We start from the raw sequence: 24,646 nt of genomic DNA, 5'->3' as shown, positions 1-24,646 counted from the left end.
CCCCTCGTTTCCAACCTGTCCGTGGTTTCCGCCCTGCCCGCGGGCCTCATTCTGCTCGCGGATCTCGCCCTGCCTGCGGGTCTCACCCTGCCCGTAGGTCTACACCTGCCCGACGTTTTCCCCAATCTGTCCTTTTACCCGCCCTGTCCACGAAAATTCGAAAGAAAAAGGTTAAGCCTAACCGGCGGCAGTTCGAACCCTTTTCAGGTGGTCGACCTTTTTCCAGGCAGATAAAGTTACGTGAACCCTCTCGAACCAATGGAATCACGGGCACTGGAACAAAAGGGAACAATCTCTTTATGGTGTTGGAACGCAGTCAATTGAGCTGTTAAGAAAAAAAATGCAATGGTGGTTCTTTGAGGGATGAAAAAAGGAAATGATGTCTAAAGGTTGTTGGAACGCAGTCAATAGACATGTTAAGAAAACATGAATTGGTGCTTGTTTGAGGGATGCAACAGGGAACGGTCTCTTAAGGAGTTGTAAGAACTCAATGAATTGGTGGTTGTTTGAGGGATGCAAAAGGGAAAAGTCTCTCAAGTATGTTGGAGTGCAGTAAATGGATCTCTTGAGAACACAAAGAATAGGTGGTTGTTTAAGGAATGCAAAAGGGAACGGTCTATTAATAGTGTTGAAACACAGTCAATTGAGCTGTCGAGGACAAAGAATTGGTGGTTGTTTAAGGGCTGCAAAACGGAACAGTCTCTCAAGGGTGTTGGAACGCAGTCAAAATGTCCTGTTGAGAACCAAATGCAATGGTGGTTGTTTAAAGGAAGCAAAAGGGAACAGTCTCTGAAGGGTGCTGGAATGCAGTCAATGGAACTGGTGGAAATACAACGCATTAATGCTTGGTTTATAAGATCCAAAAGGGAACGGTCTCTTAATTTTGATGAAACGCAGTCAAAGGAGTTGTCCAGAACACAATGTAATAGTGGTTGTAAGAGAGCTGCAAAAGGGAACGGTCTCTTAAAATTGTTGGAACTCAGTCAGGGGAGCTGTTGAGAACAGTGTGCAATAGTGGTTGTTTGAGGGCTGCAAAAAGAAACGGTCTTCTAAAATTGTTGGAACGCTGTCAATGGAACTGTTGAGAACAAAATGCAAGGTGGTTGTTTGAGAGGCGCAAAAAGGAACGGTCTCTTAAATCAGCAGTAGTCAGGGTAGCTGTTTAGAACAGTATCCAATAACTGTGGTTTGAGGGCTACAAAAAGGAACGGTCTTCTAAAAGTGTTGGAACGCTGTCAGAGGAGCTGTGTAGAACAAAATGCTAGATGGTTGTTTGAGAGGTGCAAAAGGGAACGGTCTCTTAAATCAGCAGCAGTCGGGGTAGCTTTTGAGAACAGTATCTAATAGCTGTGGTTTGAGGGCTGCAAAAGGGAACGGTCTCTTAAAAATGTTGGAATGCAGTCAGTTCTCTGTTAAGGCCAGTAGGCAATAGTGATTGTTTGAGGGCTGCAAAAGGGAGTGGTCTCTTAAAAGTGTTGGAACACAGTCAGTGGAGCTGTTGAGAACAGTATGCAATAATTGTTGAGGGCTGCAAAAGGGAACGGTCTCTTAAAAGTCTTGGAACACAGTAAGGGGAGCTGTTGAGAACACTATGCAATAGTGGTTGTTTGAGGGGTGCAAAAGGGAACGGTCTCTTAAAAGTGATGGAACGCAGTCAGTGGAGTTGTTGAAAACACTAAGAATAGGAGGTTGTTTGAGGCATGCGAAAGGGAACGGTCTATTAAGGGTCTTGGATACAGTCAATGGAGCTGGTGAAAACACAATGAATTGAGGCTTGTTTGAGGGATTCAAATGGGAGCTGTCCATCAAAGGTGTTGGAATGCAGTTAAGGAAGCTGTGAACAACACAATGAATTGTTGGCTGTTTGAGTGATGCAAAAAAGAATGGTCTCTGAAGATTGTTGGAACACAGTCAAAGGGGCTGGTGAAAACAAAATGAATGGTGTCTTGTTTGAGGGATGCAAAAGGGAACGGTCTTTCAAAGGTGTTGGAAAGCAGTTAGTGGAGCTTATCAGAATACAATGAATTGGTGGTTTTTTGAGGGATACAAAAAAGAACCGTCTCTTAAAAGTGCTGGAATGCAGTCAAAGGGTCCGTCAAGAACACAATGAATTGGTGGTTGGTTGAGTGACGCAAAAGGACACAATCTCTTAGGGGTGTTGGAAAGCAGTCAATGGAGCTGGTGAAAACACAATGAATTGGGGCTTGTTTATACGATTTAAAAGGGAACGGTCTCTGAAAAGTGCTGGAACGCAGCCAATGGAGCTGTTGAGAACCCAAGGAATTGGTTGTTGTTTGAGGGATGCAAAAGGGAACGGTCTCTGAAGGGTGGTGAAACACAATCAATAGAACTGTTATAAATACAAAGTAATGGTGGGGGTTCGAGGGACGCAAAAGGGGAAGGTCTCTTCAAGGTGTTGGATTGCAGCTAAATGAGCTGTTGAATATGAATACTGTAATGGTGGATATTTAAGGAAATGAAAATGGAACGGTTTCTTAAGAGAATGCAACACCTCTTAAGAGGAATGCAGTCAATGGAGCTGTTAAAAACCAAATAAATTAGTACTTGTTTGAGGGATGTAAATGGGAACGGTCTCTTAATTAGCTGTTAGTACTCAAAGAATTGTTGGTTGTTTGAGGGATGCAGAATGGAACGGTCTCTGAAAGGTGTTTCATGAGGGATGCAAAAGGAATGAGGACAGTCTCAAGGGTGTTGGAATGCAGTCAAAGGAGCTGTCCAAATACCATGAATTGGTACTCGTTTAGAACCGCAAAAAGGAATGATCTCTTAATTAGTTGTAAGTACTCAATGAATTGGTGGTTGTTTGAGGGATGCAAAAAGGAACAGTCTACGAAAAGTTCTGGAACGCAGTAAATGGAGCTGTTGAGAAAAAAATGAATTGGTGCTTGTTTTAAGGGATGCAAAAGGGAACGGTCTCTTAATATTAATGAATAGCAGTCAAAAGAGCTGTCGAGAACACAATGTAATAGTGGTTGTTTGAGGACTGAAAAAAGGAATGGTTTCTTCAAAGTGTTGAAACACAGTCAGTGGAGATGTTGAGAACAAAATGCAGTGGTGGTTGTTTGAGGAATGCAAATGGAAACCGTCTCTTAAAAGTGATGGAACGCAGTCAGTGGGGCTGTTGGGAATACTATGAATTGTTGCTTGGTTTAAGGATTGCAAAAGGGAACGGTCTCTTAATGGTGGTGGAACGCAGTCAATTGAGCTGTTGAGGACAAAGAATAGGTGGTTTTTGAGGGAAACAAAAGGGAATGGTCTCTGAAAAGTGCTGCAATGCAGCAAAAAAGGCTGTTGAGAAGCCAAGGAATTGGTGGTTGTTTGAAGGATGCAAAAGGGAACGGTCACTTAAGGGTGTTGGATTGCAGCCAGCGGAGCTGTTGAAAAACCCAATAATTGGTACTTTTTTATGGGATACAAAAGAGAACGGTCTCTTAATTAGTTGTAAGTACTCAATGAATTAATGGTTGTTTTAGGGTTGCAGAAGGGAACGGTCTCTGAAAGGTGTTGGAACACAGGCAACGTAGCTGGTGGGAATACAATGAGATGGTGCTTGTTTTAAAGAATGCAAAAGGGAACGGCCTCTTATGGGTATTGGAATACAGTCAAAGGAGCTGTGCAGAACACAAAGTAATAGTGGTTATTTGAGGGAAGCAAAGGTAACGGTCTCTCAAGGTTGGGGGCACACAGTCAATGGAGCTGTCAAGAACACAGAATTGATGGTTGTTTGAGGGATGAAAAAGGGAACGGTCTCTTAATATTTTTGGAACACAGTCAAAGTAGCTGTCCAGAACACAAAGTTATAGTGGTTGTTTGAGGGCTGCAAAAGGGAACAGTCTCTTAAAAATTTTGGAACACAGTCAGGGGAGCTGTTGAGAACAAAATGCAATGGTGGTTGTTTGAGGGGTGCAAAAGGGAACGGTCTCTTAAAAGTGTTGGAACGCAGTCATTGGAGCTGTTGAGAATAGTATACAATAGTGGTTGTTGGAAGGCTGAAAATGGGAACGGTCTCTTAAAAGTGTTGAAACGCAGTCAGGGGAGCTGTTGAGAACAAACTGCAGTGGTGGTTGTTTGAGGGGTGAAAAAGGGAACGGTCTCTTAAAAGTGTTGAAACGCAGTCAGTGAAGCTATTGGGAATACCATGAATTGTTGCTTGGTTTAGAGGAGCAAAAGGGAAAGGTCTCTTAAAAGTGTTTGAACGCAGTCAGGAGAGCTGTTGAGAACAGTATCCAAAAGCTGTTGTTTGAGGGCTGAAAAAGGGAACGGTCTCTTAAAAGTGTTGGAACACAGTCAGTGGAGCTGTTGAATACAGTATGCAGTGGTGACTGTTTTAGGGGTGCAAAAGGGAACGGTGTCTGAAAAAAATAAAACTAGTTTTGTCGGGTAACAAGATATGACCTTCCCTGTTTAAAAAAATTCCCCTTAATTAAATATTGATATTACACTATAGCCATTAACATAGAATATTAACGAAAGAGTTCTTTATGTAACGGAATAATTGTATTATGTACATAATGATTCCTTACATACGAAATAAATATCTATAAATAGGGCATGGTGCCATAAGACGCTATAGAAATTAGGGGCAGTGTTCGTTTATTTGTTGACCAGCATGGCAGGTCAACAAATCCTATTAGAAAAAAAATTAAAAAATTAGTACCCTATAGCTTGTTATTTTGTCAGCAAAACTGTAAAATTTAATTGCTTTGCTGACATATTTGAGCCCGATTTCCCGGTCCGCGCTAGGTACCCGCCGCCGTAAGACTCAATGTAAAAAAGTCCAAAACAAGGCCCGCGTTCGGACACTTTTTGCGGGTACTGTATATTGAGGTGCTCTGCTTGATCGACCATCGCGCAATCTGCCAAGTATCAGTGGCTCCTCCCCAGGTTGACTTTGAATTAGCTCGACAGGATTCACGGCTGGTGGTGCAGGAATATGTCCAGGTGACACTGGCGCTTGATCATCGACTTCCATTGGTTCGGCTTCAGAATTCACATCATGGTCAGCTTCTTGAAAAACACCAGACGGGCTATGAACCAGAACCCAGTCATCAATCTGTCCAATTTCAGATAATTCTTCGACCGTTACGAACGATATTTGATCATCAGTGTCGTCTTCTTCGCTACAGTCCAGGTCATCGTTCGGCTCAATGACGCCGATTTCACGGTTGATCGTGCTTGGTGTCACGGCAGGAGCATTGACTTGGTCTAGTGAGGGATTTACACCCTCGTCATCCAGTTCGAGTATTGTAGATACAATGTGGAACGGTTCAAAGTTCTGTAGAGACATGTTCGTTTGATTTGTTTTTTACTCTAGAACATCAGTGATAAGGAGCGTTTCGTCGAAACGGACAAAGGACTTGTGGTATACTCCCGTGTAGCCGGATTCCATAGAATCCATCCTTTTTTACCATCGCCATAACCGACAAGCCAGCATGGCTTCGATTTTCGGTCCAGACTTTTTCTAACTGGATCAGGTGTGTGGGGATAAGCTCGGCAACCAATCACTCGCAAATTACTCAGATCTGGCTTGGTGCCGAAGAACAGTTCGTATGGCGTTTTTGTGGAGGTGGAGGAGATGACACGGTTGAGAACGTACACCACGCCGATCAAAAAGTCTCCCCACAGCTCCAGCACAGACCTAGGAGCTTGTTCAAACATGTTGGTGATTTTGTTTGAGCGTGTATAGATTATGCTCCGGACTGCCTCCATCCCAGTCCTATTCATCCTTTCCGCCATACCATTCTGTTGTGGAGTGTATCTGCATGACGTTTGATGGACAATGCCATGTTCTTCCAGTCTAGTCTTCAAATAATTGCTGCCGAGTTCAGTGCCTTGATCACTTCTCACAATTTTCACTTTGTTTCCAGTCGAGGTTTCGACAAAGGCAATGAAATTAAGAAGATGGCCAGCAGCTTCAGATTTTCTTTTCATCAATTTGACTGACGTCCATCCAGAGTAATCGTCTTTGAAGATTGTGTAGCATATTTCACCTCTTGTGGTGGGAATAGAGACAAATCCAACGTCCGTGTGAATGATACCACCAGCTTCTGTCGCTCTGGTTCTACCAGGTGGGAATGGATAACGCATCATCTTCCTAAGTGCGCATCCTTCACATACACAGTCGGTTTTGCATCTTTTTGTTGAGACATCAAGTCCTTTAACAGCTCCAATTCGGTTTTGTCTTATGATGGTTTGGTCGTTGAGATGGACAAGACGGAGATGTGCAAGACGAAGAGAAATTTCACCATGGGCAGCAGCATTAGCAGTTTCTTCTTCGTGATCAATAAGCTTTGGGACAATTTTCAAATGATAAAGTGACTTTCCCAGCTTTTGACCGATCATTATTCCAGCACCATCTATCGTAAACTCAACGTCGTCACCGCTAAAGTTTACATTTATACCCATGTCGGCCGCACGACCGATCGAGTAAAGGTTTACACCCAATTCAGGGACGTAGAGAACTTCTTTTAATACGCCCTCCAAGACTTTTCCATTGACGTAGGAGTGAATCGGAACAGTCCCAATGCCGGTTGCGTGAAGAATTGTGTTGCCAACACCATTCACCATCCACGAGCCCGGAGGTATATCACGAAGATTTTCAAAATAAGACCGGTTGCTCATCATGTGATGAGTGGCTTCAGAGTCAGTGTAGATGTACTCGGGTCGGCGTACTAGATGACACAGCGACGTCAAACCGGCGAAGGTTTTCTTGTTCGATTCAGGGTCAAAATCGCGATTCTTGTTGTGAGTGGCACCACGAGCCTCCTTCTGGTCAGCCTGTTTCTTGTCTGGACAGTTGTAGTTTCTGTGACCAGGCTTGCCACACGACCAGCAGACCCCCCGACTGGACTGACTCGAGTTGCCGGCTCTGTTGCCGTCGCGATAGTCTCTACCATTATTTCCACTACCTCTACTGCCGCCACGATAGTAGGGATTAAAATTCGATGGTTTGCCTCGATAATTGGAATTTCGATATTCATACTGTAAATTTTGATCTTTACTGTTATTGTCCGACCGCGTTGCCAACGCATTTTCAGCCGCAGACTTCAGTCTACGCGGGTGTGTGGCAAAGAAAGCCACATCTTGGGGACTTATAATCCCGTTACTTCTATCATTCAGCTTTCTTTCCTCTTCCGATAGTTTGGCTGTGAGATTGGCCATGGTCTGATCAGCCACTGGTAGACCACTCCACATTGTCTCGAACACAGCATAACTTGGTGGTAGAGTTTGGATGATTTTGGACACGATCATATCAACAGTCTGTGGCTGTCCCACGCCTCTAAGCTCCTCTGCCATCTGCCTGAAGACATTGACATGGGTAGTGACCTTATGGCCTGGATTCATCCTGTAGCTGTGGAATTTACCGAGAAGCGATCGGATATTAGATGCTGCAACATCAGCAAACTCAGCCAGTAGCCATTGCCACATTTCCTGGGCAGTAACAGATCCTTCGATAGAGCTCTGATAGGTCGGTTCGATGTTAAAATAGATCAACTATTAGGCTTGCAGATTTTTATTCACCCAAGTTTCAATCTCAGCTTGATTAGTGACTGGGGCTACTCCCTGCACCGTTGGACCCAGCACCTGTAGACAGGATAGATGTCAGATTAATTTGCTTTTCTCCCTTCTTTTCCTTAAAAATTTAGAATAGGATGCTGACTTGTTTTCCAGATGCACACAGTGCCTAACCACTGCTTCTGCTTAATCACCTGTCACAAAAAAAAGAATTGTCTGTGCACAGTTAGATTAACACGTGCTTTACAATCAGTTTTGCTCATTCACATAAGTGACTTGAGACAGACAGTCTGACTGCACAGTTAATTAAACATGTGCCTTACAATCAGTTTTTGCTCATTCACATTAGTGACCTGAGACTTGCATTCTGACTGCACAGTTAAATTAACACGTGCCTTACGATCAGTTTTTGCTCATTCACATTAGTGACCTGAGACTCGCATTCTGACTGCACCGTTAAATTAACATGTGCCTTACAATCAGTTTTTGCTCATTCACATTAGTGACCTGAGACTTGAATTCTGACTGCACAGTTAAATTAACATGTGCCTTACGATCAGTTTTTGCTCATTCACATTAGTGACCTGAGACTCGCATTCTGACTGCACCGTTAAATTAACATGTGCCTTACAATCAGTTTTTAAATTCGGAGCAACACCAACTTAGTTGGACAGGCCACATGAGCATGGTTCGACTGGCCACACTGGAAACACAAAGTTTGATATTTAACACGAGGGCACTTTTTGTTACCTGATGAGGCCTGGGTTCAGTGCCTAAGACAATGTTCTCTAGTCTCAGCACCTTAAGCTTGAGCATGATGGCATAGCGAAATTGTGGAAAGTTAATTCCGTTGAAACGAGCAAACTCTCGTCTCTCGGTAATGGATTCGTTAGACATACTTTGAGTTACGTAACTCTGGGCCCATAACCTGTGAAGTTTAAATAAACTGATACAATTTATATGCAATTAACTGTGGTCGTTTATTGAAACTACTTCAAGTATGTCACACAATATCTGTCTTATAGTACTTACAATCTGTTCGGGAGAGAGATAAAGAGAGTAAGAAGAGAGTTCAGCACTTTTGCATAAGTCACCATGAGACAGGAAAAATAGAGAGAGTTGCTGCTAAACAGTCAGGAGAGGAAGTTGCCCTCTTGACTGCTAGATGGCGTAGTTTGCCGTTCTAACAAAAAGGAATTGGGGCTTTTTTGAGGGATGCAAAAGGCAACGGTCTCTCAAAGGTGATAGAATGCAGTCAATGGAGCTAATCAGAATACAATGAATTGGTGTTTGTGTGAGGGATGCAAAAGGGAACGGTCTTAAAAGAGTGTTGCAAAGCAGTCAATGGAGCTAATGAGAACACAATTAATAGGTGGTTGTTTGAGGGATGCAAAAGGGAACAGTCTATGAAGGGTGGTGAAAAGCAGTCAAGGGAGCTGTTAGGAATACATTGTAATGTTGATTGTTTGAGGGAAGCAAAAGGGAACGGTCTCCTTATTTTGTTGGAACGCAGTCAAAGGAGCTGTCCAGAACACAAATTAATAGTGGTTGTTTGAGGGGTGCAAAAGGGAACGGTCTCTTCACACATAACACAAGGCAGTCCGTCGGATGTCCGACAGATGTCGGGGTCGGATGTTGAGTACATCTTTTTGATATCCTCCGGACAGCCCGATATCCAATTTGGATGTCCTACGGATGTATTTTTTTTTTGGTTTTGACCGCCCTCAACAGTGCCGTCAGACATTCTAAGGATATCCGAACGGGCTTTCATTTGGCTATAAATATGACATGTATTGGACATCTATTCATGAAAAAACATTAGGCTACACCATGATTCGAACTCGGGTCTCCCGCATCACACTCAAATCTTATTCCACTGTGCCAATCTACATATATATTATTAATCATTTTCGAACAATAAAATCGAATTGTTGTAAAACACTTGAGCTTTTTCGATAACAAATCACATACAGGATTTTTAAGAAGTCAAGATGATGTCGAACTTAGGTTAAACCAGAGGTGTATAAATTGAAATTAAACAATTTATGCTAAATATTTTTTGAATTTTAAACTTCAGCATGATTTATTAAGTTTAAAGTAGTTTTTTATTATTTGAAATTATAATCCTATCATAAGTATACTTGCTTTTAATATTATTAGATGCCGAATAATATTTATTTTCTGTGAGTTAATTTTCAATGGCTTGGTTCCCGTAAGCTAAACGGAAAGCTTGTGCAAACAAACTCACGACTCATATATTTTATTCATTTTTTGTAATAAATTTTAAAATAAACCATCCGGCAAATAGATCATTATACTCCTTTATTTTTAAAATTTTTCATTTTAAATGCTGGACTTCAAATAAAAATACGTTCAAGGGAAAAATTTGAACACGGTTAAGTTTTCCCCCTCTCAAGAAATTTTGACAATTAATAATGAAACTTAGTGATCGGCCCCAATTAGTTCTAATCGAGTTAACCGCCCCGCACCGATAAAGTGCATTCGGGGTTGAAATGAGGTGCCACTTTTTCAACCGGGGAGGTGCGGGGAAAAATTTGAGGTTAACCCGTTGCCCCGAAGCAATAAAAAAAATGCCGTTCTTTCGGTTTCAGAGTAAAAATCGGGGCAAGCGGGTAGAACGAGCTATCATCGGGGTTGTTATCGGATAGATCGGGTCATTCGATAATGTTTTTTGCATTGATGAATCGATTGATTGCAATCCAATTGATTGCAAACCCCAATTGAATTCGGGGAGAAGAATTTTCCACCCTGAGCCACGCCTCCCTGGCCCGAAATGAGAAACCCGATTTGCAAAAAAGCGCCCCGATTGGCTCGAGGCCGATCCTTAAATGAAACAATTGAAAATCTTTTTGGCTGTTGGAAGGAGGTCCGTAGAATATAATTTTCGCACATCCATTGCACTTCCAAGGTGACTAGCCGACGGACATCCCTGGAACTACCCATTGAGTACATAGATATCTAACGGATGTTCGGCCATGATTCGGACATCCGACGGCAGAAATGTGCTATATGGGTTAATATTGTTGGAACACAGTCAAAGGAGCTGTCCAGAACACAAAGTAATAGTGGCTGTTTGAAAGCAGCAAAAGAAAACGGTCTCTTAAAAGTTTTGGAAAGCAGTCAGTGGAGCTGTTGAGAACAAAATGCAGTGATGGCTGTTTGAGGGGTGCAAAAGGGAACGGTCTCTTAAAAGTGTTGGAACGCAGTCAGTGGAGCTGTTGAAAACAGTATGCAGTGGTGACTGATTTAGGGGTGCAAAAAGGAATGGTCTCTTAAAAGTGTTGGAACGCAGTCAGTGGAGCTGTTGGGAACAAAATGAAGTGGTGGTTGTTTGAGGGGTACAAAAGGGAACAGTCTCTGAAATGGGCTTCAATGCAGCAAAAGGGGCTGTTGAGAAGCCAAGGAATAGGTGGTTGTTTGAGGGATGCAAAAGGGAACGGTCTCTCAAGGGTGTTGGATACAGTCAATGGAGCTGGTGAAAACACAAAGAATTGAGGCTTGTTTGAGGGATGCAAATGGGAACGGTCTCTGAAGATTGTTGGAACACATTCAATGGAGCATGTGAAAACAAAATAAATGGGGGCTTGTTTGAGGGATGCAAAAGGGAACGGTCTCTCAAAGGTGTTGAAACGCAGTCAGTGGAGCTGTTGGGAACAAAATGCAGTGGTGGTTGTTTGAGGAGTGCAAAAGGCAATGGTTTCTGAAATTAATTGGAATGCAGTCAATGAAGCTGTAAAAAAAAACAAAGAATATGTGGTTTGTGAGGGATGCAAAAGGGAACGACCTCTAAAATTTTGTTGGAATGCAGTCAATGGAGCTGATAAAAAAGACCATGAATTGGTGGCTTTAGTAGAAGGAAGCAAAAAAACAGTCCATTACAGTTGGTTATTGCATATGTAATTGCTTGAAATTAGTGAATATATAAGCAACCATTTGGGGGGCTTATGGGGAAAATTGCCCAACCTAGCTTCCCTTATATACGCGCCAAAAATGTTAAAAACCCCGTTGGTAAAAAGAGCGATTTTTCAAAATTCATAACTTTTTACATATTAATTTTAATTCATTTCTGAAAAATGAACAGTATATATAAAGCTATTTTCTATAGGAATAAAAATTTTGGTAGCTATGAAAACATTACAAGTAAAAAAAAAATCGAAAAACATGTTTTTTTCCTATACCTCCCTAGCAATCTCGACTACGTTGTTTAGCAGCGCCAACTACATTCCTGAAAACGACGACACTTTTCAGGGATAGGAGTGTCCCTACCATTAAGCTCTTATACCATGCTGGTATCATTTCCTCTATTATATGGGACACCTTGAGAATATTGCTTGTTGAAATCAAATCCATGTGTGACAAGAAACTGAAGAGCAGATGGTTCAACTAAAAAGTCTTCAGCACATAATGCCATGAAATTGAAAGTTTGTACACTAAAATTTAAACACACTCTGACAGTTTAAAGCAACTCAGCCCTAAAGAAATGATGGATCGTGTTTTGGCTACTTCACTTATGTTTTTGTAACGGTCATCAACAGCTTGGGAATTTATTAATTTTCTACTTCCCAGACCACTCAATTCCTAGCAAGCAAAAATATTGTTAACTGATAAAATCATTTAACCATAACCGACTTATCCACATACACAGTCATCAGCTATGAAAGACGCGTTTTGGATGGAACATACAATACTTGGCCAGACAAACTGCAAGTTATCCTTGTGAGCATCAACTGGTACCATCAACTGGTACCATAAAACTTTCGTCCATATCAATGAAAGAATGCAATGAAAATTTTAAGGCTAAAAAGGTATCGTTTTGAAAAATTGTTAGAACAGACCAAGCATTGAAAGTTTGAAACAAAAATAACGACAGACGACGGAAGGCCTCGTTGCCAGCCCGGGTATCGTACCTGAAAAAAAAATGAAATCTGAAAATGTAAATTTTCAAGAATTAAAGATACTAATTGCACTAAGCTAACACTTATTATTATTATTATTGAACATAATTTCTCAATATTCAGGCTTACGTATTTTCATCGGTTCTACAACTTTGTCTAGAAAAATAATTTTCAAAATACACTTTATTCGAGTATTAGGCTTTGCCAAACACTAAAAATATTTTCCTGCCATATGACGCCTGAAACCGCCTAATTATTGTGGCAACTAGGTACAATAGGCGACTGAATGTAGAATGAAAGGTAAGGCTGGATGTGTGATCTGAGCGCAAAGTACCTTTCATTAGACATTCTAGTCATGGAGCCGGCTTGACCAAGCAGTTGGGCCTACCGTGTTGCATGTGTGTCGTAGTAAGATGAGTCATTGGTGCTGGCTAGGTCGCAGACCGTCCAGATGGCCTAGGTCTGGCGATGGATTCCGAAATGTTGATGATCATTTCCGTGAGAATGCCCCCCCATTCATTACTGTGATATTCGTGAAGTTGTACCCCCCCTGCGGAGTACGCGTGGATATGATTAGTAAAATCACGTGACTATGTGAAACATTTCCGTTGAAATAGAAATTCCGCTAGGTTCAGATTCATCTGGGTGTCAGATAACTGCTGAGAGCCGGGTGGGGTACCCGGTAAACTCGGAAGGCCCTGTGAGGATTAATACACACACACTACGGTGGATCACCCAACTGCTATGAGTGAAGTTACACCCTTTTTGCATGTTTTTCAGGATTAAAAAACTTATTTCTATTAGGCCATATCTATTTTCAAGCAGACTATCTGTTTAAATGAGTGTGATAATTATTGCTTCCGCAGAAAGTTGTTTTTTATTTAATTCAATTATTTGTAATACATTTATTAGACAGAATTTAGATTGTAATACATTTATTAGACAGAATTTAGATTTAAGTAATTTGTAGTGTAAGAAGAGTTTTTTTATTGTTAAGTAATATATTTAATGTCTTGTCATTTTAAAAATTTTGTTTAGGTTTAATAAAAAGCATGAATAATGTCTTAAACTGTTAATTAATGCAAAGCTTTAGATTTGCATTCAGTGTGTTGGCTGTGTTTTCCATCCACGATGGAAATTACACTATTGGATACAGAAGGTAAATAATAGTGGCATTATAAAAAAAAATTAACATACTCATCAAACAGGTAACTTATTTCACAATATTTTAATGTCATGGCCCTGACATCACTCATTTGTTTTTCCTTTTCCAGGTATCAGAATCCCACTGGATTGAAAACGGAGCAACAACCAAGAATTCAATTTCCCGATAGGGATTCTATCAAAACTCGCATTTCCCAACCCCCTGATACAGGCACCCCTACCCTTCTACAACGACCGGTGGATCGACCGACACTTTTTCTGAGACTTTACCCCAGAGATGGCGCTGATGGCGCGGCGATTTCAGGGGTGTCTACACTAATCTTTCGTTCGTTTTTTTATTTTAGATGCTGTGCCGCTGAGATTGGTCTCCTTTTGTAGAGGAAATAACGCAGCAGTTCCCGGTCGAGTCCCCGTTTTTATCGGCTAAATGGCAAAGGAGTGCGGAGCAGTTTAGTCGGCCCATTCGAGTCGATTTCAGGGTCTCGTACGTATCTTTTATACGTTTTCTTATTTTACATGCTGTGGCGCAAAATTTGACGTCATGTTGTAGAGGAGATAACGCGGAGATTAACGAAGGGGTCGTGTAAATTATCGGCTCAACGATAAAGGAACACGGAGCAATCTAAGAGCGACTCGAAGTTTTGGGAGATTTTTTTTCAGAGAGATGGCGCGTCGGTCATGAAGATAGGGAAAAATCAGGCCGAGAAGTTGTTTTCAAGGCGGGGCTTTGTGCGTCGCCTGGCAACGGACTGGTTTTTCCACAGGCCGTGTGAGGCTGTCAACATGGTCGCACTACATATGTATTAAGGTAACACCTATTGCACCTCACACAGCGTTGCCAAACTATATCAATTTTTCATTTATTTTATTTTTTATTTTTTTCCCCTGTGATTGATGATGTTATCCCTTTTTTAACTATGATTAAGATACTTATTACAATTTAAAATCCGAATGGAGCTTCTTTCTTTTTTATTTTTTTGTTTCCCAAAGGTAATTTACTACCGCTAGATGACGTTTAACTTTACACTAGTTCGTCCAGTGTGAACGTTTCTTAAACAAACTGTTTGCCCATCGATATAACTAATTTGCTCTAGAGCTCTACTTGATTACTCACAGCCTCAGTCGTCAGTTTTTCCGGAAGAGCAAATGGTTTCCGGGTTTCTGTTTGGCGAATTGGTGTCCAGGCTGTACCCTATCGGGAACTTCCTGAACGGAGTGAGGGCCCCTAGTAGTCAGTTGGAAAGCGACCTTCCAAACCTACCATAAACAACTAATGACAAACCTTTTCAATCTAATTGGGTATTTTTAAATTTATAAATGTATTTAAATAATTAAATAATCAAAATAATTTGTTTGTGTCACTCGTATTTATTTTATGTTGAATTTGAAGAAGACATTTGCTATTTACTCTTAAAATTCACCGAACTTCTTTTTAAAAAGTACTTTTATTTGCATAACAACATTCAACGTTTAAACGTTTCAAATTTAAAACGTTTAAATTTCCCGATAGGGATTCTATCAAAACTCGCATTTCCCAACCCCCTGATACAGGCACCCCTACCCTTCTACAACGACCGGTGGATCGACCGACATTTTTTCTGAGACTTTACCCCAGAGATGGCGCTGATGGCGCGGCGATTTGAGGGGTGTCTACACTAATCTTTCGTTCGTTTTTTTATTTTAGATGCTGTGCCACTGAGATTGGTCTCCTTTTGTAGAGGAAATAAAGCAGCAGCTCCCGGTCGAGTCCCCGTTATTATCGGCTGAATGGCAAAGGAGTGCGGAGTAGTTTAGTCGGCCCATTCGAGTCGATTTCAGGGTCTCGTACGTATCTTTTATACGTTTTCTTATTTTAGATGCTGTGGCGCAAAACTTGACGTCATGTTGTACAGGAGATAACGCGGAGATTAACGAAGGGGTCGTGTGAATTATCGGCTCAACGATAAAGGAACACGGAGCAATCTAAGAGCGGCTCGAAGTTTTGGGAGATTTTTTTTCAGAGAGATGGCGCGTCGGTCATGAAGATAGGGAAAAATAAAGCCGCGAAGTTGTTTTCAAGTCTGGGCTTTGAGCGTCGCCTGGCAACGGACTGGTTTTTCCACAGGCCGTGTGAGGCTGTCAACATGGTCGCACTACATATGTATTAAGGTAACACCTATTGCACCTCACACAGCGTTGCCAAACTATATAAATTTTTCATTTATTTTATTTTTTATTTTTCCCCCTACTCCCTTAACTCTGATTAAGATACTTATTATAATTTAAAATCCGAATGGAGCTTCTTTTTTTTTCATTTGTTTGTTTCCCAAAGGTAATTTACTACCGCTAGATGACGTTTTAATTGACACTAGTTCGTCCAGTTTGAACGTTTCTTAAACAAACTGTTTGCCCATCGATATAACTAACTTGCTCTACTTGATTACTCACAGCATCAGTCGTCAGTTTTTCCGGAAGAGCAAATGGTTTCCGGGTTTCTGTGTGGCGAATTGGCGTCCAGGCTGTACCCTATCGGGAACTTCCTGAACGGAGTGAGGGCCCCTAGTAATAATAAACAAAAGTTAGAATTCAAATTTGAATTAGGCGCGTCATCAAAATGGCCACCGCAATGGATGTCGGATATATATCTTATAATATACATATTTAAGGACATGTAAATTGGTGGGGGGGATGGTGACTAACCAAAGCAGCGCTATTATGCTCGAAAGATTATATCGTGATTGAACTGCACTTTGCGCGTCATCTATCGTCACATTTTCCCGACAGATAAGCTGATCCTTCTTTACGGTTAGAACGGTAAAATGTGAGCTTTTAACAGAAGGGCAAAACGATTTACGACAACATTCTTCCCGTATAGAAACAAAAAAGAAAGCAGCGTGTCAATGTTCAACAAAATCGCTCAATTATTCAGCGGTTAGGCAATTCAAAAATGCTCTTCCTTATCTCCCCCCCTACCGCAATGTCTATAAGTATCGCGCAACACAAATTTCGACGAAAACTTGACACGTTAAACAGATCCCAAATGCAAAAATCATTTACTGCTCTATATTCCGATAGAGTATAGTACTATATAACAATATTTGATGCATTAATACGTGCGCATCTACACACAACAAAAGGTTAAATACGGTCGGATAAATGTTGCCGATCGCCGAATAAAAAAGAAAGAAAAAAACGACCAGTCTGTTACATATAGCTTACCTTCCGGCTGATTCTCGGGGTCCGGTCCAGAACTATTCACAAAAAAAAAAAAAAAAGAGGAAGAAAACGGCCGCAAATGATTGAGGCATCAACGTTCGCATCGTTAAACACGTATGAAGAAGAAAGGAGCAGAAGTTTATTTAAAAGGCAACATGACGCTCGACACAAGCGAGCACAATCCAATATATATCCGATAGAATTTAATTCCTGAGACGTCGTCGTTTTCAGTGGAGATGTCCAGATCAATGTAATAGGGCAAGATGGCCACCACGTCGATGATGGACATGACCGATCGCATAAACTTGCATCGGTCCGGAGCGGCGAATAATCTGTTGACAATTTTTTTAAGAAAAAAAAAAGGAAACATGTTAATCCTTTGATTATATAGACAGCAAGGGGGAGGAGCACAAAATGTGTAATGTGATTAAAGAAAAAAAATTGTTTTTCGTGCCTGTACGGAACTGTGTATACCGTCCATTATTGCATAGTTAGTTGGTTGGTTAGTTGTTGTTCCGACAGCTAACACAACGGGGCTCATTCGACAAGAATTTCTTTTTCTACTTTAAGCGTCACAGGACTGTTTACTTTCTACCGAAAACCGCATGCTAATGCTTGGGGTACTTTATATCGGCAAGGACTAACTCTCTTTCCCTTATTAGCCAATTCCTCCTAGTAAAGATTTACCTTGTATACAAGTGCCCTTTGGGTGGCAAAAGCATTTTGCAGTAAAGCGGTGCTCTGGCAGCATCCCAGTAAATGAAGGAGAACACGGAGAGCTACCGGGAGCAGCGTCTGCAAGTTATCGTGTTGCGAAACTACCTATTTATAAATATATCAAATACATTATTTAATTACATAAAATTTCATTTTGGATTTTTGAACCAACCTGCACTATGAGCTCCAACGTGTCGAGAATGGTAAGGCTGGTTTGTGTTGAAAGGTTGCCTTCCATGTAGGTATCCAATTCAACATCCACCCGAGGTTTTTCCCATGCTTCATTGGCCAATTTCCAGGCTGCTGTATCTTTGCGCCATCGCAGCGTCTGTTTGTCAGCGACAGTTACAGATGGATTGGGCGACGGATTTCGTTCTTAAAATAAAAACGAATGATTTTATAAAACGCTATTTACACAAGAATAGAAAAATTAGTATTTAATAGCATTAGCAATAGAAATTTTAACAACCGCTGTACATCCATGCGTTACATATAAATCAAGCATGCCAGCAATCTTCGTTATTTTCACGGTTAGTTTCGACTTTATTTCAGGCAAGTAAAATATGCAATGAGTGTGCAGTGTGCGAAAGCAGACAGCTGCCCACCTGGTGTGGCTTGTGTATGGGCAATTCCCGTGTAGAACTGTGAATTTGCCACTACGCTGTCGCTACCATTTATCGCTGCTCCGCCAATTGTTTGTCACAAAAAAATGTTGATAAAAAATGAATATAGCCGTCTAATAATACGCTCTAAAATGAGAACTTAACTTTTTGAACATCGATTTATGAAAATTATGATTCTAAAATGAATTGAAGAAAAATTGTTGTTGGCTATTACCACGGCGACGTAGAATGAGATCAGAACGGGCAGATCCTTGGCCAAGGATGAGGTCCTCTAAGCGCGATTTGACGATCTCTGTAGTTCGGCCGCCCCTTTGCTGCATGGAACGAAGAATACCGCGTTTTCCACGATATTCAAATCCAGAGACGCAGATAAAAAGCATTTCCAAAAGGCGATGAAGCTTGGCCGGATTTAAATCAGACCACCAATTCCGCAATGGCACTTCTCCAACGTGACGCAAAACCCACAGTAGACAAATCAGCAGGTGACGAGTTGTTTCCGCAGATATTTTCCCTTTCGCCTATCGTAACGAACTTAAGAGCAAATGCGGAAGAAAAAATAATAACGTGTCCGACATACCTGGTCAACCGGAATTCCAGCAATAGCTTGTGCTACAGCGAAGTTCACCGTTGAAGAATCTTGCTCTTCATTGCTCCCTTCGACTAGAGGCCTTCCTGTGTTTCACAATGTTTTGTTTTTTTAATATGTAACTAAAAGTGCATTTTAAAATTGTTTTTGAAAGATTAGTTTGTCAGGTGCGAAACCAAATGAAAACTGTGTACTCCTTAAGCAACAGCTCATCCCCGAACGACCTTACTGTTAATGCAGCGCACTGATCTTTGTCCCAAGAAAGCTTATACTAAGCGACAAATTAAATGATCTGGCGCAAGAATATTTACTTTAATAACAAAGTATTCATAAAAGTATACAATTACCTTTTGTTTCCGAGTTCCAATCAAATAGATGTGGGAGGGCATCAATCAGGACGCCAATTAATGGCAAGTATAAAGTAGCCACCCTGGCTTTGCAAGTTGCATCGGAATATCTCGGATCCCAATCATGGCTTGTCAACAAATTTCGTACTAAATTTGCTGCCCGTGCATGCAAAGCAGGGCTCCTATAGAACGAATAGTAAAATATAAATATAATTTAATCAACAGAAACTTTTAGTTTTACTAACTGCAATTCAAAGACGGCTGCGAGTTCAGAAAGGATCAAGCCGATGAGGAAGTGCTGCTGGCGAAATTCACCAGTTAGCTCGGCAAAGCGTGCTGAGCTAGACACACCAACCAACGTGGAAACAAAAGATGATTGGCTGTTTGATGAAGATACAGATGGTGAAGGTGACGGTGATGAAGCAGTCGAACTGCATAGCGGTGTTGAATAAGGCAAGTTAAGCGCGACGAAGTGCTCGTGGCTGCATATTACGCGCAAGAAGTCCAACTGCTCCGAAATATTTCTTATAATAAAATTTTTCTTTAACTGAAAACAAGAAACACAATTACCTTTAGACTTGCGATGTGCGGAATTTCGTTCTAAAAATTGAAGAAAATTGTTTCGTTACAGTAAAACAGATTCTGAATCATAAAACACATGAATTACTGGGTAAAGTGCCTTGTCTTCTGCCAGCGTACGGATATAGGAACGAATCAGGAGAAAAACAAAAACCTCTGTCCATAACAGAAAGCAAATCATGAAGAAAGAAGGAGAGATGAATGTTCAATAAAAGGGCACTCTGAAAAACAAATGAAATTAAATCAAACGGTTACATTTGTACGAGATTATAACGTATACCTTCGATTCGCCACCATCACGTCGCTGCCTTGATAAAATTTCGGCTGTAACGAGTGAAACTAAACGTCCTATGTCTTCTAGGAAACGCTCCGGAAATCTTTGCTTCCGTGGGCAATCTAGCTTCTGAGTTGAACCCAAGTATTCCACCATACTTTTGACTATCAGCTCAAAAAAGAACCTGTTTGTTTCAGCAGCGATAGATTATATATGGCTAATTTCGATGTTACACTGAATAACGTACCATGCGTTTGAGAATACAACATCTCGAGATGCGTTTGTGGACATGGCCCATAGAAGACCAATTTCTTCGTGAAGAAGTTTACGCTGACTGGGCCAAGCTGTAGATGTAAAATCATTCCCGCTTTTCACATTATTGGCTCTATCAACTCCTTTCAGACAGCTGTTAATTTCAGCATCTAATCCAACGTTTTCAACATTCAGATGAACTTCTGGCTGGCTTATCCTTCTGTTATGCTTCCGTTGTGGAGGTAATGAGAGAGTGCGGTGCTGAGGGGGACAGCAAACGCGGTTTTCTTGTGGAACACATGCTTGAAAATGAACATATGGGGCTAACAAACTATTTCTCCCATGTGGATCATTCAAGTGATCGAGAATTTCCTGGAATTAGTACTCAATTAGCATCGTATCAATGTTTCTCATTATTTCACTTACTGTGAATGTTCCGACGATTGCAACAAAACAATCAAAGGCTACGCCAGCGCATTTGAGCAGCTGGCCATTCAAAAGAGGAGGAGAGACAATCAGGCCAATCAACTTTTCGAGAATCAAAGGAAGAAATTTAACCATTTGTTCGGTTTTTGAATTGTTCAAATCACCAATGCTAACGATTAAGAATTGTGTAAAATAAAGCATATTTATTAGTAGTAATTTGTTTTCTAACCTTTGTTTCAAACTGGCTTCCATATTGGCTTCCCCAATATGAGGTACAATGCGATTCTCTTCCAAGGCAGAACAAATATTTAAAAAGCGATCTAGATGACGATCCTAATGCAAAGCGATTCATGAATGACACGGAGTAACAACAGATAGGTATAAAGTACATACCAAAGTGTGAATTGACGTTACAGCTTCGATGACAATGTTAAAAATCCCTTTATGGTTGTCTACCCAACGCGTCCCCGGTAACATTACTTCAGGATGTATGTAAAGATAGTTTGATGGTGGGGGATCCAACATAACCGGAAGAGAGAATTCTCCAGTTTGTAGGCTGCCGTCTTTAAGCATCGGTAGCCACTACGATACATTTAAAAAAAAAACGAATAATAATATTATACGACGTGATCCAGATTAATTCATACGATTCATTAATAAAAAGTTATCAAATTTGGATTTTCTTTTTCTTTTTTACCGAGTATCCAACAACAGTCTCTAGAGCTGTTTGCTCAACTTTCCGCTGGCAAGAAACATGGTAAAACGTGAACAGCAGATGATGGCAGTCTTTTAAGTTCGCGGGTAATTTTATTTTTATTTCATCGTAAAAATCAGGACACCTATAAATAAAGTATTGACATGAATAATTGACCTATATTAGTTTAGAATAATTACTTGTTGTGATAAGTGACGGCGGTGAAGTAGTCGGAAGAAAATTCGGCACAAGATGATTTACCAAAAATGACAGGCATTGCGTGGGTTTCTTGTTCCCCACACATAAATTGTATCCTTACTGAAATATTTCGTGCCGATCCTGTTGAAGGTCAATACGATTAATAAAAGTTTCTTTACCAGAAGCAAGAGTAGTAACCTCTGTTCGCGAAGTTCAAATTTTTCGGATAAACATAAAGTAAATTCCTGTATGTGTAAAACGGCGTATAGACCTCTCTGGGTGGAAACTCTATCAGCTCTTTTGTAGGCCTTATTTTGTCGTCTTTCAATAAATCACGTAGTTAATAAAATGGGAAAAAAATATGTAAAAATGTGTCAGCAGGCGTCCATGGACAATTAGTAAATTACCAGGATAAGGATGCAGCTTAGCTAACTCTGGAGTCAATGAACATTTATTTTCTTCGGGACAAGGTGAAACTTCAAGTTTTAATGTTCCTGGTATGCATTTCAACCTTTTCAATGCATTATTAGATCTCCGTAGTTCGTGAAGGTATTTGTACAAATCATCATCTCTAAGCCTATCACCCTCCTATTGAGGGGAGAGCGAAACACGGGGAAAAAAGAAGCAGAAAGGGAAAGAAAGAAAAAGAAAGACGAAGCAAATAGGAAGAAAAGGGGAAAGAATGGCGGGAAAAAACGGTGTTAATGATTTCACGATAAATCAAGTACATGAATCGAACATGGATCTAGAAATCAAAGAAATTTCGAACCTGTTTGAAGAAACTGGAAACGGTGAGAGTGACGGGTCGAAAGTTATCGAGACTCAACCCAGCTTCATCTCCTGTGGATGACCAACTACTTCGTTTATCGTGGGATCCCGCCGTACCACGTCTTTCCAAGGAACCACGTCGTTCGTGACCAGGACCCCGATCCTGTGTCAACTCCAGTTTTTCTTCGGAATTGATCAAAACTACTAGTGCTATTTTTGCGATCTTTTTTTTCCTCAGGTAGACCAGCAAATTAGCAAACACAATCTCTTTAGTATGACAAGACCATTTTTTCTTTACCCAAGCTGTTCGCTCCCGAGGGCGGAACTGCTTCATTTGAGTCACGTTCGTTTGTTTTATCCTTTTCACGGTCACTATTTCCAGCTCCGTGGAGTATGCTGTGTAAATGAATTCCTGTCCACGCAAAGGGCATCCTGTACCTCCCAAGTCTTTCGCAGCACGCTACGGCATTTGCTTTCACCTTTTCTCGGTTCTACGAATCCAGATTGTGTCACAGCTATAGGACTTACTTCTATAGGACGCATAGATTCGTTTTTCCTATACCATACCTTATCGTCTTTAATGTATGGTTCGGTACATTCATTTATATCGCCCTGAAGGACTTTTTCCAGCTTGACAACAAGAAATAGATCCGTTGATGGATATGTTGTACTGAACGTGCAGGAACGCCTCAGGTTGGCTAACATCCTAGGGAATCAATAACAGTTAATAGCTCGGCTTAAACTTCATATTGAATGTGGGGAGGTTACTTGAAAAGGGATATGGGTAGCCAACATATGCTTAATAGAATCCGAATTCAAATCAAAATAAAATTTCTCTGATATTTTTTTCTTCTCTTTGGCATCGTACAACGCCATGGATGCATAAATGGGTTCGATTTCTAGCTCAAGCCTTTAATAAGAAAAATTTGTTAAAAATTTATACAATAATAAATGATCTTGTTTTGTTTGTTTTTTTCGTTTTTTTGTTTTTTTATACTGAAGTTGAGTGCATTTCACTAAAATTCGATGCCCCAGATGTTCAATCGGCATATCAGGTTGGCAACGTCTCTCGATGATATCTTCATCATCTTGAGGCGGATATAGTGCAAACAATGTATCCTGAGATTTCAAGACGATAAGTACACTATTAGTCCACAGAATCACTTCTAATATACGAGTCAGAAAAGCGTACCAACTGTAGTTCAGATCTTCGAAGTTTGTTCACATTATCTATTACATCAGGAGCTAAATGGTCTAGAAACCCTGGAAGTGGAGGATCACTAGCTGTTTGCCGCAGATCAAAAGTTGCCCAGCTACCACGTGGGGTATCTGATACAGAGTTTGAGCTACGAATGGAACTAGCCTGTAGATTAAAACTTAGAAAGTAGAATTTATGAACAGAGTAAACTGTAATTCAAATTTCCTATACCTTTGTTGACAAAGAATCTATCAAATTATTTTCATTTTCACTGTTTAAATTGCCATCATTTTCTCCATCAATTTCAAACTCCTGACGAGGGGTAGACGCCAAAGCATTAAGACGACTAGCTGCTTGACGTGCAAGGCTTCCACTGCTATACTCTTGGTATCTATGTTGAACAATCAGCCAACGGTGAAGTATAACAGCGTACACAATCTCTTACATGAGAGTTTAATGTTTCCCTAAAATTAACATTTAGATTAGTTTATGTTTTATCCTTTTATCTCCAGTTAAACTAAAGACAATGGCTCTGGTGGTGTTATTGGTTGTAGAGTCCTCCACGGTCTTTGGAGGAGGTAGATCTGTAGATCATCCAGGGGGAAGCTGAGGACAAGTTTCAAGGGATCTGAGTCACTTGCATGTTCATTCATGACATCCTCATAATCCAATGGTTCAAGCACTTCATTCCATGTGACAGAATGGGCACTCTGTATACTACCAGCATATGAAACGGTTCAGCTTGTTTGGTAGCCATCACTCATTTGACTAGCTGATGACATTGCTCTCCGTACTTCCGATGCATGTTGCCTGAAATAGCGTGATGTTTTGAAACGTTCTTGGAGACAATTTGTGCATTTTGATCAATGAATTACCTAGGAAGTCTCTGGACAAACGGCCGCTGTCCAATAAGGCTAGACGCTTGTGAAGGTATAGACATTTTTTGCGGCAGTGAGCAGCAAGCCATTTGGAAAATATTTCAAGTAGAAAAAGAAAAAGAGACTTCGTTGGCGCAAGCAAGCTCGCAAATAACTCTGTGATGAAGTTGGTTTTGTTTAGAACTGTCGAGGAGAGGAAAATTATTTCGTGGCAACACTGGTATTAACCCTGTTTGAACCCCTTCCTTTTACCCCAATGACTACCGGTTTCTGTGTGAATCATTAAAGCATGTTT

General features: G+C 40.8%; 1 protein-coding gene and 1 pseudogene across 1 annotated transcript; both read right to left on the bottom strand.

Moving 5' to 3' along the window:
- Nucleotides 1–4,783: 4,783 nt before the first annotated feature.
- On the bottom strand, nucleotides 4,784–7,317 carry LOC123477526. The gene is made up of 3 exons (XM_045180906.1): nucleotides 7,017–7,317; nucleotides 6,877–6,970; nucleotides 4,784–5,255 (listed from the first exon to the last, which is right to left on the bottom strand). The coding sequence occupies exons 1-3, from the start codon at nucleotides 7,315–7,317 to the stop codon at nucleotides 4,784–4,786; spliced, it is 867 nt and encodes a 288-aa protein (XP_045036841.1).
- Nucleotides 7,318–16,928: 9,611 nt separating this feature from the next.
- LOC116927601 lies at nucleotides 16,929–24,608 on the bottom strand (annotated as a pseudogene).
- Nucleotides 24,609–24,646: the final 38 nt, after the last annotated feature.

Source organism: Daphnia magna, unplaced genomic scaffold (assembly GCF_020631705.1).
Source record: "Daphnia magna isolate NIES unplaced genomic scaffold, ASM2063170v1.1 Dm_contigs074, whole genome shotgun sequence".
NCBI classification, from domain to species: domain Eukaryota; kingdom Metazoa; phylum Arthropoda; class Branchiopoda; order Diplostraca; family Daphniidae; genus Daphnia; species Daphnia magna.
This window is presented reverse-complemented; position numbering and strand designations above follow the sequence as displayed.